Source organism: Lates calcarifer, linkage group LG16_LG22 (genome assembly GCF_001640805.2).
Source record: "Lates calcarifer isolate ASB-BC8 linkage group LG16_LG22, TLL_Latcal_v3, whole genome shotgun sequence".
NCBI lineage: Eukaryota > Metazoa > Chordata > Actinopteri > Centropomidae > Lates > Lates calcarifer.
This window is the reverse complement of record NC_066848.1, coordinates 12,543,178-12,563,282: the sequence shown is the minus strand read 5'-3', so window position 1 is coordinate 12,563,282 and position 20,105 is coordinate 12,543,178. Positions and strand designations below refer to the sequence as shown.

The following is a 20,105-nucleotide window of genomic DNA, read 5'->3' as shown; positions in this document are numbered from 1 at the left end:
CTAATGATACCGTCGCTTGTTCATCTGTGGCAACCGGGGCCAGACGTCTGTCAGGTCGAGAGGACAAGGGCAAGCGCGAGAGAGTGAGAAGGAAAAGGAAGAAGCAGCAGCAGCTCTGAGAAGAGAGAAAGTCAGGAAACTATTCCCCTCCTAGACATTATAGTTGAAGGATAACACGCGTTTGAGTTAAGGGGAACAGAAACAAACGGCACGATGATGATGATGACCCAGGTGGAGACCACGGTGCACTATGACAACGGCTACGAGGATGAGTACATGATGCAGGAGGAAGAATGGGACAGGGACATGCTACTGGACCCTGCCTGGGAGCAACAGCAGAGGAAAGTAAGTTGAAGTAAAAAAAAATAATAATAAAGCACATGGATGAAAAAAAATAAATAAACTGAGTTGATTCCTAGCTACATTTAAGCACCTTGCGATGGGTACAAAGGAGAAAACAGTGCCTCTGATGGGACCTAGAATTATATTAGAAGTTCGTTTTCCATGTTTATTTGATATTTTGGTATAAAATTTCCCGGTAATTTGTTTACATATATATTCACACAACATAGTTTTACAGTTTTGTTGGGACTAACATCAAGCTAACAGTAGTAAAGAGTTGGACTTCCGGTGAACTCCGTTTCATTGCAGCTAGGTGCGGACGTTAGTCTGAATATGTATGATTTTTTAGCTGTAGTTAGCTTTGTAGCTCTTTGAGGCTTAAGCAGGAAAAGGCAGAACATCTAAAACGTGAAGAAGCCAGGGTAATTCAACATGTGACTGGAGGAATATTTGCCAGACGTGTCTGGTGTGGTTTTATTTTGAAGGACAACATCACTTAACTTCCGATGTGGTTCTGGTAACGTAACGCGGACTTGACTTAGCCGTGGTCCGGGAAGGGAGGCTTGACGGACGGATGCGGTGGGTACCAGCTAACAATAGCTCTGCCTTCCAGCGGCTCTGCAGACTGCTGCCTCTCCACTGATACGCGCGGAATGCGAGCTGTCAACAGATGCTCCTAACACATGATGACGCTCTTGGGATTAGAATGGACGCTCCATCTAATTTTAACCTCGGGACCAAAAGGCATTATAGTAGGGTTAATCCAGTGTCCTTGGTGCGGAATTCTTTTGTTTATAGAGACCACGCAGAAATATTGTGCCAGTACCAGCTCAACTCGATATAGCTTCTGCCTCCCACACTCTCAGTTGGTTTTAGGGCTTTAAAAGTTGGCCTGGGCCTTAAACTGCATCTCTTTGCACAACTGGAGGCCATCAACTCAATGCCCATAACCTCCTGTGGCCCCTACAGGGATGACAAAACTGTGTATATTTGGCAGCACAAGGCAGCAACACGATAGTCATGTCCCTAGTCCATATGCACAGCTATTTTTCCAGTGTTTATCTTTTTACTGATTGTAATTTGTAGTTGACAAGTGCTCATTGGAGAGTGGTTTGGTTGTACAAGCAGCTGTTCAAAATAATCACAACTGATAAAGCATCACTGATCGCTGCATGCAGTTTTTGGCACTGTGGCAGGTGATGAAGTTGCTCTGTACCAGACCAGCTTGATATATATTCTAAAACCTCTGCCAGACAGTCACAATGAGCACAGTGTTGCCACAAGGGTTTTGTTGGCTTCATTAGGAGCCACTTTCAGTTGCTTTTTGGAAATAATTTCTCCCCAGCAGCCTTAAATCTCTTATCCCACTCAAGCCATGGTGCAGTGGGCTTATTCCAAATCCTACTAGCAGCTGGGGTATCTTTCCCTCAGTGGATATTAATGTGACGGTGCTTATGTGGACCGTTTTGAACCTATTACCTGACTCGGACAGGTTTATCAAGGAGATTGATCAAGCCCTCAACGCAGCTTTCGTGTTCCAGGGAAAGAAAAACATTATGATGGGTTCACGAGGCTCTGTCGTTTCAACTTGTTAAACATTCAGTTCTCATTTATTTTCCATTCTTGCGGACACAGCCTGCCAGCCTCTGACTTAGTGAGGCCCCAAAGGCAGCGATAGGGTTGGTCCTCGCTGGACGTGATTCATAAATATTTTTAGCTTTAATCGTCACTGGTCAGTAGTGCTGGAGGGGGGGGGGTGGGGGGTGTTTGGAAAGTGGGCAGCAGGGTTCTGCAATTGTGGCTGAGTCAAATTTGGAGGACCAGCAGGCCACGGTTTTTTTTAACAAGGAGGGCAGCAGTTCAATGTCACATACACCCTGGGGACTTGCTTAGTGTGGAATGTGATTTACTCTAAAGCTGGTAATATTCTGTTTTTGAACTAGCACCCAAAGGGGAAGTCTGAGTGGCCGGCTGGGCACCTATATGCCGCCCTACTCGGTACAAGGATGTACAAAGTGTTAAGATACATTCCTTGAGTAAAGTCACTTTACTGAAAAGAAAAGGCAGAGTAAAGTGCCAGAAAAATGCAAAATGATGTGAAGCCAAGCATGTATGATAAACATTCTGATTCCTTCCTTTGTTGAATGAGTGTTAACTGCTAAAAATTTATCATCGTCATACTTCCACCTCTGACTGACAGTAGCAGGAGTTAACATTTCTGACACAGTGGTAGAACACTTTATTCATCCTTGTGGCATATCCTTAAAAAAGACTTTAAATGTGAATTTTTGACTTTGCTCCCATCCATTGTCCCTTTGTCCACGCCTGCTTGTCTTCATACCTCAGCATAGTAATGAGTGTGACCAGGAAGAACAGCACACATACATGTACTCTGATAAAACTGTCTCCTCGCAGCTGTAACCAATCAAATTATAAGTGGCAAAATGGTGACAGAAAGACTGACGTGAGGGGAAAACTTGCTCTGTATCCACGTGACAATTTCACTCATGTTGACACGGCGAGACATTTTGACGTTTTTCATCCTGGTCTCTTATCATGAGGCACAGCAGAGCGGTCTAAATTTAACACCTTATATCGGTCGGAATGTGCTCTGTGGTCGGCTCCCAGCTTTCATCCGCACAGTGCTGAGCGCCCGGGAACTCTGCTCCTGGCTATTGACAGACTTTATAAAAATAGGAGGAGAGAGACAATGAGCCTGTCTTAACTTGATTTACAGTATTTCAGTACCTCACATTTGTTCTGATGGTTGTTAGCTATGGAACTACAGCAGGAAAAAGTGGAAACTGGATGCACTAATGGGTCACTGAAGGTTAATCTGAAAATGTAGCACCGGTCAAAGAGGTTAACATCGATTTGGTATATAGTCTTGAAGTGAAGACTTGTTAAGCTGTTAGCTGCCTCAGTTTGTTTAGGTCCATGCGGAGGGCAATATCATGCTCATAGTGTAATCTGTATATCCTTTAAAGTTAAGTGAAAGTACAACTTGCTTTTAGGGTTTTGAATTATGACTTGTGGTTCATCAGCAGGGCTTCACAGACAGTGAAGAAATAACTGCAATTTTCATGCACAGACACCTATGCATTTGTTCCTTTCCTGTTAGACCTTCACAGCCTGGTGTAACTCCCACCTGAGGAAAGCTGGTACTCAAATTGAAAATATTGAGGAAGACTTCAGGAATGGACTAAAACTCATGCTGCTTCTGGAAGTTATCTCAGGTTAGCTCACCAATAGAAAATGTTTCTTTTATAACTTCATGTTCTCTCAGTTCCTTTTATTCTTTGTGATGCTGCTCTAGAAGGATGAAGTGCACATTTTATTCACAATTTCTTCACTATAGTTAATTTTGTGGTTAAGTTTTTGCTTTTAATGTGATATAATTATATCAGTTTCATAATTTCATGTGATAATGAACACATGAGGTTAAATACACATCTAACTTTGTCTCATAATGTTGTGTTTGCAGGAGAGAGGTTACCCAAGCCAGACAGAGGAAAGATGCGGTTTCATAAGATTGCCAACGTCAACAAAGCATTGGAGTTCATCACAAGCAAAGGAGTGAAACTGGTCTCCATTGGAGCTGAAGGTACCCAGAGCCTTCCTGTGTTTATGAATATTCTAATATGCATATCCATCAGGTGTGGAGTGATAATCAAATTTTAATATTCACTCTTGTGCAAACTGGTAATAACGGGTTATTTGCCTTTCAGAGATTGTGGACGGTAATGTAAAGATGACTCTCGGAATGATCTGGACTATCATCCTCCGCTTCGCCATTCAGGACATTTCTGTGGAAGGTGAGATCATAAAATTCAAAGAATCCAAATTTAGTTAATTTTCTCTAGACACTGCATCAACTGAATGTGGATATGGACAACTACGAGTGGTAAAAGGCAACATGTAATGATGTAAAATGTAAATTTGAGAGTTTTACAGGGGAAAACAATAGTTGACCTTTGCAGAATTGCAGTGTAATATATTTAGCCACTTCTGTGTAACCAATTCCTGTGAATTCACTTTCTCCTCAGAAACATCTGCCAAGGAAGGTCTTCTCCTGTGGTGTCAGAGAAAGACTGCCCCCTACAGGAATGTCAATGTCCAAAACTTCCACGTCAGGTCAGTGTTTCACTCATTAAATACTGTTCATTGAGTCTTAGATATTGTAGTAGTTAACCTAGCTTGTCCTCTTGCTCTCTACAACCATGTCATATTCCAAGGAAATGGGTGATAAATATTAGCACATATTCCAAAATATTGTTTTCATTTCATTTTGGCTTATTGTATTGTATTTATTGTAACAGTCATATCACAGTAAGATGGGGTTTGTCCTCATATTGACTAAACAACACAGAATATCAAGACTTGAGTATAGCATCAGCAAAGTGCTGTTGCATCTCTAATGGTTAATGCTGGAACTGGTCTCCAGCAGCTTCCTCTCTTAGTCACACTAGCAAGTTTTCTCTTTGAACTGACATGTTGGTTCTCTCTGCTCGTTGGCTGGTGAAGCTGGAAGGATGGCCTGGCTTTCTGCGCCCTGATTCATAGACACAGACCCGACCTCCTCGACTACTCTAAGCTCAACAAGGTGTCGTGTGGTTTGCACTTGTCACTGGGTGCCGTGTCTCAGCCCTTAAGCACTAACAGACTGATTTCCACGAAATTAACACTTCTGTCACAGTGTGAACTGATGGCAACAAATACACACTGAACTAAGAAAAATGGCACTTTGGGGTACTTCTTGTGATGTTGTGTTGTGAAACACTGAAGACAGCTAGTCTATATATAGGGCTGGAGGTGTAGGCCATCTTTTTGAATCACTTCTGTTGCTTATTTCGATTGAGTTATCTGGGTAGAGGGAAACATTTGATTCAGGGATGATTACAAAATATTGTAGTTCTTTGAGATTGTTGTTATAATTCATGGCACTGTTGGATACACTTAGAAATATGTGTCATTTCATAGGACCAGCTGTTGTTTACAGTAAATAAACCTGTAAATTATTTCAGGTGAGGTCAGGTGTTTATGGGAAGTCCACTTGGGTGTCATAGGCAGAAGCACTGTGCAGTAAGATAAACAGCGATAAGCAGCGTTGTATATGACTAATGGATATAATACTACATTAATCTATGGGTGTGTTTCTTCTTCGCAGCAGAATGTTTTTATTTATTCCTATTCATTTAGTTTCACCTCATGCTTCATTACGCTTAGCTAAAGCTGTTTACTTTGTACATCATTTCAGCATAATTAGCATCCAAAGGACAGTGTCACCTCAGTTTTTAAGTCCATTTTTTGATGCACCCCACTGTGCCCATCACAGCATCGGGTTTAATGGTTGTGACATGTGGCCTCTTGTGTACGACACAAAGTGATAAATATGCAAATTAATTTATTCAAAATATGACAAGTGAGTGCAGAGTTTGACATTTCTCATCCATTTAAAACTCTCTGCAATGTCTAGCATGTCGGCATGTGCATACTACTCGAGCTTTAAGTGTTTTTCAGGGGCAAACAAATACACAGCTCATTTAAATGTTCTGGATTTAATGGATGCCCAGGACTTTCAGTGTTTGCGTGTCAACAGGTGAGGGCCTCGTTGAGCTGTGCAACTCTTTTGCAGCATTAGAGAGCACAGTTGACAGCCCTCCCATGTCTGTCAAGTAACAAGAATGCACAACACACAATTTTCCTCCTAGAAGAAGTCTTAGCCAGACCAAGGCTGCTGTTGGAATATTTGAGGCTTTATTCTTCCACCACAAAGTCTATTTTGGTATAAGACAGCAAGTTTTTTAATTAAGTAAGATCTGATGGTAGAGATTTATAGGTTTTATAGTGATTTTCCCCAATTAATGTTTGAAGCACATATTGTAAATAAATTGTTCATGGTCTAACTCAAATAGGTCAAATTTGGCCCATTACTGTGTATATATATATATATATATATATATATATATATATATAGTAGGGGAACACCACGGCTGGTTAGGAAGAGTGACATTTTCATTTGTTTTGGAAACAGAAGCACTCACTTTTCACCACACAAGTCACTGGCCTGACTTGGAGTTGACCCTGAATAGTCACAGAAATATGAGCCTAGTCCCTGCAGAGCTCAGGCTTAGCTTTTCCTCTGGTATTGTCCACATTGTCACGTCGTGTTCCCTAGTTAGAGACAGCTAGTCCTCATGAAAATCAGGAAGATGTCTATGAAATAGTTTCTAGCCAAATCTGAAGTGTCACTATAAGAATGGCATCTATTTCCAAAATTAGAAAAGGCCACTCAAGGTAAATAGGAAGGATGTACCATATCTATTTCTCTCTACTGCTTTTTGTCACTCTTTTACTTTTTGACATACATATTCACCCAGTCAGTCACAGCTTGACTTTTCAGTTCTGCTCCTGCTGCCAGGAGACAGTTGCATTGTGCGCCAGGCAGCTGTTGAGTCTGGCTCCAGGTGAGCGTGTTTGTTAAGCTTGCAGCGTTACAGCCTGCTGAGCCAGCTCCGGTCAGGGGCACACACACACACACACCACACACACAGACACAGAGGCCTTGGGGTATCCTTCTATTCATCTATCCATCCATCTATCCATCCATCTTCCCGTCCATCCATCCCTCTATCCCATCATCAATTTACTACTCTACCCATCCGTCTGTCTGTCCTGCACTGGATCTGTGACCAGCTGGCCCTGTCATGCAGAGTGCCAACCCTCACCCCCTACCTTTATGGAACAGTGTTGCACAGATAGGGACAATAGCAGCAGCATGATGGCATGATCCCTTTACCCCATTGCACTCTCACTGACTGCCCCATTAGCAGGGAAAGGTTCACTGTCAGCTGTTAGCTTAATGCACCACTCCTACTGCTAAAACACTTGGTTTGTCTTGTCAGACTCACTTGTCAGAGAAAAGAAAATATCTTTGATTAAATTTGTCATCTCAAGAAATATATGATGTGTTACAAGTTTAAAAACAAGTGCTATTAAATAATGTGTATGTATAGTAGGTAATTGGGGAGTATAATGTGTCCACCATAGCACAGAGGTCAGTGCAGTGGCATTTTAAGTCCGGCATTGCTGTTCAGTGATGTAGAAATGTATTTCTTTATTTAGGATGATCCTCTGGGGAACCTGAACCTGGCTTTTGACATAGCTGAGAAACACCTGGACATTCCCAAAATGCTGGATGCAGAAGGTAAAGTTTTATGGGACAGATGTAGCCAAAAATTCTAAAATTTCACTTTCTCATATACTGTTCTTCAAAACATGCATTAATAATATGATTGTTCCTGTGTGTATGACTGTATTCTCTCTATTGGAGGTTTGCTTTTGTTTAAATGTCTATCCAATAACAAATTATAAGTACATTCAAGGTACACCTATAATGAATATCTCTGTCTCCTTTCAAAGTAATTTTCCTCTTATATGATTTTTCCCTTTTTTTCCTCCTTTCTGCCACGCTAACTTTTCCTCCCTCTCAATGCCATAGATATCATCAACACCCCCAAGCCTGATGAAAGAGCTATCATGACCTATGTGTCCTGCTTTTACCATGCTTTTGCTGGAGCTGAGCAGGTATAGTGGCTGAACCTATCTCCTTGTCAATTTGTGTTTTGAGATGAGTTAGCTACTTCTACGAACAGTCAGGTGGAGAATTCTACTGTCAATTTGATTTTAACATGTTGTTATTGTGATCAAAAAATGTATTGTGAGGATAATATTATTAGATATATGTGGAAGGATTAATGGGAGTGTGGCCCACTGTGTTACTTTGTTGATGTAATTACATTATTGCCGTGTCCTGTGCTCTCAGGCAGAGACGGCTGCCAATAGGATCTGTAAGGTGCTCGGTGTAAACCAGGAGAATGAGAAACTGATGGAGGAGTATGAGAGACTGGCCAGTGAGGTAAAGTAAGATTTGAAATTTCATTTAAAAGAAAAACCCTGTATGATGATGACACTTTGTGAAATCACCGTTGATTTTTCAAAGTGAAACTAAACTTTCTGGATGATGGCATATACAGCACATATTACACTAAAGTTGGTCTTCTGCCTATTATTATATATGAACGTGGTTCAAAGTAAAACTGCAGAAGTAAGTTTAGATTAAAATACATCTCATCTTTCACCCATTTATGAATCCCATTGCTGTGATAAGATGAGACACGTCTACTGAAAAAAATGAATAATTTGCCAGTGTCTCTGACATGCTACTATCTTAACAGGGAGCTCTCTTGCCTCCCCACTTATTCCCATGTTGTCCTTGTGTTTCCCAGCTGCTGGAGTGGATCCGCCGCACCACTCCCTGGCTGGAGAACCGGACCCCAGAGAAGACCATGGCAGAGATGCAGAGGAAACTGGAGGATTTTAGGGACTACAGACGACAGCACAAGCCCCCAAAGGTGCAGGAGAAGTGCCAGCTGGAAATTAACTTCAACACCCTGCAGACCAAGCTGCGCATCAGCAATCGCCCTGCCTTTATGCCCTCTGAGGGAAAGATGGTATCTGTAAGTGATGACTCTAAATTCTTCCTCAGTTTATAATTCAACAGTTTAAGTGTTTGTGACTGTGTGACTGCAGCACTATTAGTGTGTCTTATGTCACATTATGTAACATTTCATTTAAACTGTGATTTTTCATTTTCATTTTGTTCACAGGACATAGCCAGTGCATGGCAGGGCCTGGAGCAGGCAGAGAAAGGCTACGAGGAGTGGCTCCTCACAGAGATCCGTAGGCTCGAGAGGCTGGACCACCTGGCAGAAAAGTTTCGCCAAAAAGCCACCAATCATGAGAGCTGGGCAAGCGGTCAGTTGTCGTTGTACATTTGGCTTTTTATCTGTCTGGATGGTTGCTTTTCACTGCTGTGTGTATGGCTTTGCGTGTCACTGTTTATCTTGACTTATTAGCTCCTTGTTTATCTACAGGCATCTGTATTCTTCCTTCTCTGCCTGCTTTTCAGTGATCAAGTGTTTGATTTAACCTTGGCGTTTGTTTAGAGTTGTTCCTAATGAGATGTGATTGAAGGTTTTAGTCTGTCCAATGCAATCAGTCTGTAGTGGACTGCAACAGGTCATTTTCTCCATCTGCAATGGCCAAATAAGGCCTGTGTTTAGATCTAAGCTACTTATTATCCTGTTGTTCCCCTCTTACTTCATCCGCCTCTCTCTTTGCCTATTTTGTGATATTCAGGTAAGGAACTGATCCTCTCCCAGAAGGACTATGAAACAGCCACCCTGACAGAAATCAGAGCATTGCTTCGAAAACACGAGGCCTTCGAGAGTGATTTGGCAGCCCACCAGGACAGAGTGGAGCAGATTGCCGCCATTGCACAGGAACTTAAGTACGCACTCCCTATAGCAGATGTTTGCAGCCATGTGTCATGGAGGCCCAGGAGTATGTTTTCAGTATTGCAAAACATGGCATCAGAGAGGGAGGGTGGGGGCTAATAACAAAATCTCTGTTTCTCTCTTGTAAATATTATTCTATTAGCATTAGCAGTGCAGTGGTCCCATTGACATCTGGTCAGTTTGTTCACATTTGAGACAGTAGAACTCACTGTGCAATGTGATATGATTTTGAACCACCCTCTACAGTTAAGTGCTCATCACTACATCCATCCATTATCTTTACCGCTCTTTACCGGGGTGGGAGCACGTCACTACAGTGTATCTCAATACAAGGGTTAAGGATGGGGTTCACCGGCATGCAAACGTTCTCATCAGCAGTCAACGATGTGCACCTGTCCCGCGTTACCTCCTCAGTCTAGGATTGGCCAGCGAGTATTTCCTGTTTCACATTTAACCAGTACTCTGGAAGAGGAAGATAACATTTTCAGCTGACAAGCAAAATGGCTGCTTGGATTTCTGCAAGGTATGTGACAGTTAACTGATTATGTTTGCTTGTTCATTTTCTATTTATGTCTTGTTTTATTTTACTCTAGTTGTTGACCATGCTGTTTTCTTTTCCAGTCAGTTGCTCCTCATTGCCCTGTTAAGTTGGAATGTCTGTTGCTTTCCTGCTAAAAAGGGTAAAGATGGCAGCTTCACTATAAATGTACTCAAATGCTTAGAAACCTGATTTAAACATTATGACAGTTCCTTGGCTCATTAACTTTTGTTTCCCGTAGGTTTGAGCCAGAATCATCATGATAGTTTAGGTCATAGTTCATCTCAAGGTGCTCCTGCTCAGCCTACCGATGTGGCTCATCCTCCTGTCTCCTTCTTCCATGAACCAGTTGTGGAGGGAGTCTATTCTAGTCCTACTGTACACAGTTCCAGTGGGGCTTCGTGGAGCCCTCAACCTTTTCAGACAGGCGAGCTTGACCACTATGAAGAGACCCTCGAGCATGGTAATTCAGAAAGGGAAACTGAGGACTTTATGCCGCCACCCCCACTCCCTCCATATCCGAGACCCGAGTTCCAGGCTGGTGAGCTGAGTCACCATGAGTCCATTTATGAGCATGGGAATGTGGCGAGAGAAACGGAGGACCAAGGCTTCAGTCCACTATCTCCCTATGAGATGTCGGCTGCCTCTACATCTGACAGCCGTTTGCAGCCAGTTCCACTAGAACCAAGGCCATTTGGACCAAGCTTATACAACCTCTTCAAGACTGGTCAACTCCCTGGTGGCACATACACTCAGTCCCTGGCAAACTATGAAACTGGTCACCACCTGGTTGAAGCCCACTGGAAATACTTCTCTTAAAATCCAGTCATCCCCACTCACATCCAGGAGGTGCCCAGTGATGGACTCTAGCAGCAGCTTCAAGACTATAACAAATCTCAAAATGGGATTGTTCTTTCAAACAACAAACTGATCAGGAAAAGTGCAGCTGTAATAGTTCTGCAGTTTACTCAAATGTGTGTATTGACATCTCTGGTCAGGTTATGAAATAAAAAGCTAACTTAACATTTGTATGTAGATTGACTAGGCTTTTTTTTTTTTTTTTTTTTTTTTTTTTCCCTCTTTGTTTCACAATTTACCCCCAAGCATTAACCACAGATGTGACACATTCAAATCCATTGAGCATCTTCAGTATTTGAGAACCTAATTCATGAGGATAAATGTTCTAATGTAACTTGACTTTCAAAGGTCAAAGAGGCCATGGAAAGAAATCTGAACATACCCTTGTGTTCAAACTGAAGTACTTTTTATAGTAGCACCCATGAGCCGTTTGCTTCTCCCAGTGTCCAAAGGCAACAGTGAGGCCTTTAGATGCTTCCAGGAAAGGCTAGGTTTGTGCTCATACCATGAAAAGGGAATTGTGTCAGGATTTAACTATTTCAGATTTAAATTTTTGGGTGGTAACATTAATTTGAAATTACGGACTTCCATGTGTCTGTCTGGTCAGGTAATGTTAACTCAAACATAAAACACAATGTCTCTTTCTGACCTTGTGCTGTGTTTAAGTGAGCCAGTGATCTTCTTTGAAAAATGCACCTAAATGCCAGGGCAACAAATAACACTGTAAAGCTCTTTTCCATGACTGAACCAAACAGCAGTATGTGTTTTGTTTTTTCCAGTGAGTTGGACTACCATGACGTGGCTGCTGTGAACCAGCGCTGCCAGAGCATCTGTGACTTGTGGGACAAGCTGGGAACTCTGACTCAGAAGAGGAGAGAAGCACTGGAGGTAAAGGCAACATTCAAGGCTGTTGTCAGTTTTATATAATGATTTTGTCTGAATGTTTGACTGAAAGCAGATGAAAAGCATTCATATCCATTTGACCAGTTTTTCCTCATAGACTCAGTGTTTTTTCATTATGGCTAGTGAGCCTCCAAAATTGATCTTTTCATGTGTTAGGAAGTCTCCACAAGAGTGCGCTAATGTTCCACAATGACCACGGTAGAGGCAGAATGAAGTTGCATCCGAAACCAGCTTAATCTAAATGTCAGTGTAAGCATATTTTGGTGTCTGTCATTGACATCTGAACAGTGAAGACACAACTGATTGATGAGGAGAGATAATTGGATCCCCTCTAAAATCCCCGACCCAGATAGGAGGGTAAAATCGGAGCATGGAGGGGATAAAGGAGAAATAGATGTTACGAGTCCTGTCCAGGAAGTAACTGGCTCAAAGCCCACTAGCCACTTCCTCTGATCCATGCTGGCCATACCAGACCTGTAAATGTGTGAGGGCCCTGGGAAAAGGGCCAAGGATTAAGTCTGAATGACAGGGACAGGGGTCTGTTTTCTGTCCATCTCCTGCTCCCCACCATCATCCTCTGCTGAGGGGGGGAGGGGGCTCTGTCAGGAACAACCAAGCTAAATTTGGGGCTTAACAAGGGCATATTCCGCACCCTGGAATTAGTCGTCAAAGCAGTGAGGGAATGTTTGTGTTTTTGATATGACGGTGATGACTCCTTCAGGTAAGTCTCTAATGCTGAGCTATAGGTTGGGTCATTTCAGAATTTAAATATGCAAAGATGCATGTTATATCTTGCAATCCTTTCAGCGGACAGAAAAGCTGCTGGAAACTATTGATCAGTTGTTCCTGGAGTTTGCCAAGAGGTCGGCTCCTTTTAACAACTGGATGGAAGGAGCCATGGAGGATCTGCAGGACATGTTCATAGTGCATACTATTGAAGAAGTCCAGGTAGGCTTACAGTACTCACAGCACTGTAGACTCAGACGCTGATATTTGTTAGATTATAATTGCTTTTCTCTATTGCCCAGGTTAGACTATCCTCACATGCTCCCACAATTATGTTTCATGTTTGGGTTTTATTACTAAGCCTGTAGGCTGCTTCTGTTGATTGTAAATATCTACATGTTTAATGTTATATAATGTGTAATGTTGGTAGATCTATCACACCCACAAAAAAAAGACACATAATATTGTCACTATTGACAAATTTGAAATTGTAATAAAATTTCAGGGCTTCCCTTTTCTCTCACCAGAGTCTAATCGCAGCTCACGAGCAGTTCAAAGCTACTCTACCTGAGGCGGATGCAGAGAGACAGGCCATCTTGGGAATCCACAATGAGGTGCAGAAAATTTCCCAGAGCTACGGGATCAAGGCCAACATTATCAACCCCTACAGCACCATTACAACTGAGGAGCTTCTCAACAAGTGGGAAAAGGTAGTCAGAGCTTTGAAACTCACTTATAGACTTGTGTATTGAGGAGTAAAGTCATTATTCCAATAGGGGCTGTCTGGCTGTATAAAAGCAGTCATTATGAAAAAGGAGCCAGGAGGGCAGTGTCTATATTCCACTGATAAAACAAAGAAGTAGTGCTGCTCTAATGATTTATCACTGAGTTGAAGGACTCAGCATCCAGTAAAGATTCTAAAGCATAGAATCCAAATATACTGGCATAATTCTGTTTACTGTTAATGGCTCTTTTCAGGAGGAGCCAGCTTCACACAATACCATGTAAAGCCTCTGTGTGTGAATGTGTGCGTTGTCTAGGTGAAGAAGCTGGTTCCTCAGAGAGATGGTGCCCTCCAGGAGGAGATGGCACGCCAGCATGCCCACGAAAGGCTGAGACGGCAGTTTGCTGCCCAGGCTAATCTCATTGGACCCTGGATACAGGCCAGGATGGAGGTTAGACATACAGGCTTCATAAGCAACTGACAGTTATCTCCATCTAATCAAATGAAAACCTAATATGGAAGATAATTATATTCAAATGCACAGTACATAAGGGAAGTACAATGATGGTGACTTTCCTGATGATGCTGATAATTAAATAATGCCAAGTAAAATGACTGAATATTATTATTTACATACAGTATTTCTTTATCAAATGCTATACATACTGACTGAATTTACTCTTAGCCACCGTTAAATGATTTTCTGCAGTATCAGTAAGGAAACCATAAGATCTTTAGATCAGCATATTATGATCTAAATTGGTTCAGACATTAAGTTGACCTTGTTGCATGCATTATCCCAACAGGAAATTGGACGCTGCTCCCTGGACATAGGAGGCACCCTGGAGGACCAGATGACCCAGCTGAAGCAATGTGAGCATGTTATTGTCGCCTACAAGCCCAACATCGACAAGTTGGAGGGAGACCACCAGCTAATTCAAGAGTCCCTGGTGTTTGATAACAAACACACCAACTACACTATGGAGGTACAGTACAGTATTCAACTTAACACATACATACACTCACTGCAGCTCTGCATGGATAGTGTAAATGCATATATAAACATACAGTTACTTTAGATACCCATTCATTATTAATTAAACTGGTCCGTCTGCCTGCTCTTTACTACATCCACAGCACATCCGCGTCGGGTGGGAGCTGCTCCTTACAACAATCGCCCGAACCATCAACGAGATTGAGACCCAGATCCTGACTCGGGATGCCAAGGGCATCAGCCAGCAGCAGATGAATGAGTTCAGATCCTCCTTCAACCACTTTGACCGGGTACAGCTCTCTACCATTTTCACATCACTGGAGTCTTTGACTGATCTAAAGCAATCTGAGTGATTTAGAAACAGAGCAGGGGGTAGACAAGTATTCAGAGTTGGTACTGTCCACCCTAGTAAAGTGTTTGTGTGCAAGATGCTGTATTCTTGCCAAATCCAGGATCAACGTTTATCATCTGACCTTACATTTGACCCAAAGTGATTCCTGATGGAGAGGATGGATGAAACATTTCACATTTTTTCCTTTGGCCTTTGCAAATAGCCACAAATAATCCATTATAAACACTTGCTGATATTTTACTGTGGAATGTTCTAGCCATATTTAGGTATATTTTATGCATTTCTTAGCAAGATCCTTGCCGTTTTGATGAAAGTGTAACAATACATGACTTATCCAATTATGCAGTTTGATTTATTTTAGCTACATCTGTATGAATTCCACATACCTCACCATGTCAGAGTAAATGCATGGATAATACACCCAACAAATACACACTGCAGTGCAAAATTGGCAAACTATTGGCATGCAGCGATGTCCCAGATAAGTGTAAACAGCCTCTATGTGTATAGTTATACAGTGTGTATGCAAGCATATCAGTGATATTACAATAACTTCTTTCCTGAGTTTTTAAGTTCTCAAACCTCGTTTATCATGAAATCTTCACTATCTTCAATGCCTTATCACAGAAGCCAAAAGATTATGTGCTTAAAAATATTTATTTTATCACAGTGTGAAACATCTGTCAGTGTCAGATTTGAAGAAGGTTTTAAAAAAAGACTGCATACAGTCACATACAACTTTAGCATTTGGTCTAACAATATTGCTGTCATGTTTAATGCTGTCGTATATGATGTATTTAGCTTGTGCCTCTGTTTTGCTTCAATCTTTTAATCTCCCAACTCCATTTTCTCCCTCATTTCCTGTGTTGTGATTCTGAAATGTGGCCTCTGACGATAGAAAAAGAATGGAGCTATGGACACTGATGACTTCAGAGCTTGCCTCATCTCTATGGGATATGACTTGGTATGGTGTTTCAAATTTTGGTGGGTGGATGGGGCTATGTCATCAGTCGTTTTCACAATTTTCTGCTGTATTCTACACATTCTGTACCCTTCTCATACTCCATCCATGCCCTTTGCAGGGAGAGGTGGAGTTTGCCCGTATAATGATGCTTGTGGACCCCAATGCTACTGGAATCGTCTCCTTCCAGTCTTTCATTGACTTTATGACCAGGGAGACCGCTGATACAGACACTGCAGAGCAGGTTGTGGCATCGTTCCGGATCCTGGCAGCTGACAAGGTGTGTGTGTGTGTGTCTGTTTGTGTTATTGTGGCTTACTGGCGGGGTGGGGGGGTATTCTTAGCCAGGACTAATCTATTCTATTCCAGTTATTATTTCCAAGAATTTGCCATGCCAAGCGGATTTATGAGCTACAATTCTGTTTGTGAGTTTAAAATGGAAAAGGGTGGTATTAGCATGAATCTTTCTGTAAAACACGCTTGAAACACATTTTCCTTTCACTGCTGCAGCCCTACATACTGGTGGAGGAGCTGAGGAGGGAACTTCCCCCTGAACAAGCAGAGTATTGCATCATGAGGATGCCGCCTTACGCCGGCCATGGGGCACCACCAGGGGCGCTGGACTACACTGCCTTCTCCACCGCCCTCTACGGAGAAAGCGACCTTTAACCCAACTAGAAAACCTTTAATCTACTGACCGTTTACCTAACCACTGCCCTCACCCCCATCCCTCCCCTCTGTCTACTGATGAAATTAGGGAATCTATAGAAAAGTTGGATCAAATATGTTGAATGAAATGTGTTTGTAACCATACAGAGTTTTTGTTTATTAGTTTTCTCATGCATTAGAAGTCATACAATCATGCTGAGCATTGTCACTTCATCGTCTCCTCTTATGTCCTCTTGGATAAAAGATGCCCCCTAAACAAACAGAAACTGCCATGTTCAAATTATATTGTGAGAAACAGTGCATTGTACATGTGTTTTGGTATTTGTGCAGAAATAGTGATAAAGGTGAAGCTAGAGAGGAAATTTACAACATCAAAAATGCAGATCACTTAGTAATACCTGTACAGCAGCAAGAGCTTGGAATTTCAGTAGTTGAAGAAATTATACACAAAAGTCCTGTTTCATCTGACACTGTCATGTACTGTTTGTATGCTTCCTTGCAGGGCCTTTGTTTTGGGAATACAATCTCCTGATAAGGCACTGTGAGATGCTTTAAGTGAATTACAGTTTGCAAAAGCAATTTCAGACCTACTGCCATCCAACAATAAACAAAGAAAATGTAGAAAATGGGTTCCCAAAAGGCTAAAAATATACAGTACTAACAGAGGAAAAGTGGGAAACCACATGGATGCAAAAGAAAATGTTTACAACTGCTCAGTGCTTTAAAGGCAGAGAACGCAGAAGACTAAATGTGCAGGATTTGTGAGTAACGTATTTGAAGATAAAATGTTTTCTCAGGCATCAGAAATTATGTTAATGCTTACACATGCCTAGAAATAAGTAAAACAAACTCCAAATATTAACACACAAATGAAATGTCAAGTGATTTCCCAATTTTCCTTTGCTGACACATTTTAAGACCCACTGTTGGTAGAATTGATTTAACCACATTTGGCTGTTTGGCTTCACGTTACCTTTCACTGCACTCATGTTGTATGCTGTTTGAGAATAAAGTTATAATTAAGAAACTGTATTTATACAATTCCCATACTTATGCTATGAAGTCATACTTACAGCAAACAGAGTATTTAAATATAACGTAGTGGCAATGATTTAACCAAAATGTGGCGGTGATGAATGTACTCATAACACTTAATATATATTAACTCTCTGCAAATTAGGTCCTGCTGCAACAATCTTTATGTAGTGCTCTTAATGAAAAAGACTGAGAAATCAGATATTTTCTCTTTGTGATTTCACACCCATCTGCAATTTGTGAATTAATGCAGGAGAGCTAAAATATTGTAGAAGCTATCAAAATAATGGTATTTTCTGTGAAGAGGATCATTGGCCCCTTCACACCAACTGAACCCAAGGCACTGGAGCTCACTAATAATTTAATGCTCTATTTAGATGCAAGCAATTCGCTTTAAGAGAAAAGTTTATTTTTACTGTAACTAATGAATATTGGTTCAGGAACCACTGAGCTCTACATGTCCAAGGGTTGTTCTCATTTTTAGTAAAGACATTGATTTGATTTGTTAAAGACACTCAGGCAGTACTGACTCCTTGAAGAAATTTGCTGGTTCTGTTACCAGCAAATTCACTAAATTGTACTTTGTACTTGAGGGAAATGGATTAATTAAATAAACAGTTTGTGCCTAATTCAAACATTTATTTCAACCTGATGAGTCAAATGTGTGTGTGTGTGTGTGTGTGTGTGTGCATGTGAGTGTGCTATTCCTTTCATTTGCAATTTGTCACCATATAGGAAAATATTTAAAGCCATAATTTACATGTAAACAAAGGCCTTGTCACCTATATTCATAAGACTGGTACCTGTGGTCATTAGTTAGTTCTTTAATTCAAGCAAGATAAGAGGTCTATATTTTATTTATGACTGTGTTTCTGTATGTGAAATTATTTCTATCGAGGTTATAACTAATATTTATGTGGTAAAAAAAATTAAAATAAGATAAAAAATATAGGTTGGGGCTTGAACAGGTACCAGTTCAATAAACCAGCACATACTCTGACATGGAGAAAATACTGGTGAAATGGGTTGTGAGAATTACTGTTAGAAGAGCTACATTTTAAGTACATTTTAACTATGAAGTACCTCAATATGCTGGGTCAAAGAGCAAAGCTAACCTAATGAAAAATATAGATTTTTAAAAAAATACTTGCTAAAGTAGAAAAATGATATCTGCAATGTCATCTTCAGAGGCTGCAATTATTCCTTCACCCTATCATATGAAACCGTTGGATGGAAAGAACAACGTGTTAATGATTTAGCTCTCTGTAGAGCACTGCCTTTCAGGGATATAAATATAGAATTTAATCTTAGGATGGCATTGCAGAACAAAGCAATGAATCTGAAAACTCTAAAAGGCTTCTTTCTTTGAGGAGAATGAATGTGGTCAGCAAATGTCAGGGCAATCAACCTATTACATTATGCAATAGCTTTTGTGGAAGTGGAGTTTTCATGCAAGGGTGTTAATAGAGAAGAGGTCATTTAACCAAAGTGGACAGGGATCCTCTGAGGGGAATGAAGGTGTTTAGCTCATTAGATTTTGATATATTTGGTGTACAAGTGGAACTTTTGTTGTGGTGGTGTGCTAGCAAGAGAAAAGGTAAGAAGGTCAGTCAAGGGGTCACCAGTTACATTTGCATTCATCTCCAGGGCACTGTGAGTATCCAACCAATTTCATGGAAATCCATACAAAAAAAAAAAGAAAAAAAAAGCTGTGGGTCTCCAGGAAGGTTTGGGGTCCCAAGGGTTCCAAGATGTTTGCTGGGCAGAACTGTGTAGTAGTTTGGTAGTAATTATGGGAGAAATTGAAACAGCTGCTACACTTCCAGTTATCATGGACGACTGATCAAGTGTAACCTAGAGAGTATTTCAGTCATAGCAGGTTAGCTAAACATACAAAAGTGAGTGAGTGGGTGAGTGAGTGAGCGAGCGAGCTCTGTTTACTGACAAACATTCAACTCGAACACATACAAGGACTAAGGTGATGTAATAAAATCTGAATGGAGAAAATGTAGGACATATTTTCCCTATGATTACAAACAAAGTACAGAGTATTTTAGGAAATGATTAGAAGATTACAAACCTGTACAAGACAGCATCAATCTTTTTTTTCCCCACCTGTTTCAGGCGTTGTCGTTCATAACAGTAACAGGTGCAAAAAATGAGTAGTCACTTATTATTCCTCCTAATGTCCATCTCCAGAGTCCTATTAACTGGCAATGTCTGCAAAAATCCAAAGGTCATTTAAAAACACTTGCAATTACTCTGAAGAGACCCTTAACCACATGAACTGAAAATATTTCGTCCACTAGAATTTTATAAAAAGGTTTTTACTTCTTTCCCAAGTTGCACGCGGTTTCCGTAACAGAATAAACATGGCCGACTGGATGGGAAACTGAACGGCAACTTGGGAAACAGGTAAAAAAAAAAAAGTCTTCTTCTTAATTGTGAAGAAGCATTTTTTTCATACATGGTTAGAAGAGTGGAGAATATTGTCAGAACAGTGGTATGTGCTGTAACAAAACCTTCTGGGCTTTTCTAATATCAGGAAATAGCCTGGTGTCACTCAAATGTGTGCTAATGCCTGAATACAAGAGGGGCTCTGGATACTGCAGGCCTGAACCTTAATCCCTTTAAACTGAATAAA

At 41.1% G+C, this 20,105-nt stretch overlaps 2 protein-coding genes across 2 annotated transcripts; both read left to right on the top strand.

Annotated features, from left to right (window-relative positions):
* The first annotated feature begins 16 nt into the window (after positions 1-16).
* Positions 17-18,108, top strand: actn2b (actinin, alpha 2b). Its single transcript, XM_018696986.2, has 21 exons — positions 17-345; positions 3,464-3,578; positions 3,827-3,946; positions 4,071-4,157; positions 4,389-4,476; positions 4,867-4,945; positions 7,468-7,549; positions 7,844-7,929; positions 8,168-8,260; positions 8,631-8,861; positions 9,012-9,159; positions 9,544-9,694; positions 11,877-11,985; positions 12,808-12,948; positions 13,254-13,436; positions 13,767-13,901; positions 14,257-14,436; positions 14,588-14,734; positions 15,695-15,760; positions 15,879-16,037; positions 16,268-18,108. The coding sequence occupies exons 1-21, from the start codon at positions 214-216 to the stop codon at positions 16,424-16,426; spliced, it is 2,691 nt and encodes an 896-aa protein (XP_018552502.1). The 5' UTR covers positions 17-213; the 3' UTR covers positions 16,427-18,108.
* LOC108897388 (uncharacterized) lies at positions 10,020-11,271 on the top strand. Its single transcript, XM_018696987.2, has 3 exons — positions 10,020-10,224; positions 10,323-10,381; positions 10,481-11,271. Exons 1-3 carry the CDS (start codon positions 10,202-10,204, stop codon positions 11,056-11,058), a joined length of 660 nt encoding a protein of 219 aa, XP_018552503.1. The 5' UTR covers positions 10,020-10,201; the 3' UTR covers positions 11,059-11,271.
* Positions 18,109-20,105: the final 1,997 nt, after the last annotated feature.

What these genes read in the sequence shown, in the direction of transcription:
- actn2b (XM_018696986.2), top strand. Translation starts at nt 214, where the DNA reads ATGATGATGATGACCCAGGTGGAGACCACGGTGCACTATGACAACGGC. An exon ending in GTCCAAAACTTCCACGTCAG is followed by an intron (nt 4,477 to 4,866) that starts GTCAGTGTTTCA and finishes TGGCTGGTGAAG; the next exon opens with CTGGAAGGATGGCCTGGCTT. An exon ending in ATACTATTGAAGAAGTCCAG is followed by an intron (nt 12,949 to 13,253) that starts GTAGGCTTACAG and finishes TTCTCTCACCAG; the next exon opens with AGTCTAATCGCAGCTCACGA.
- LOC108897388 (XM_018696987.2), top strand. Translation starts at nt 10,202, where the DNA reads ATGGCTGCTTGGATTTCTGCAAG. An exon ending in GCTGCTTGGATTTCTGCAAG is followed by an intron (nt 10,225 to 10,322) that starts GTATGTGACAGT and finishes TTTCTTTTCCAG; the next exon opens with TCAGTTGCTCCTCATTGCCC. An exon ending in TTGCTTTCCTGCTAAAAAGG is followed by an intron (nt 10,382 to 10,480) that starts GTAAAGATGGCA and finishes TGTTTCCCGTAG; the next exon opens with GTTTGAGCCAGAATCATCAT.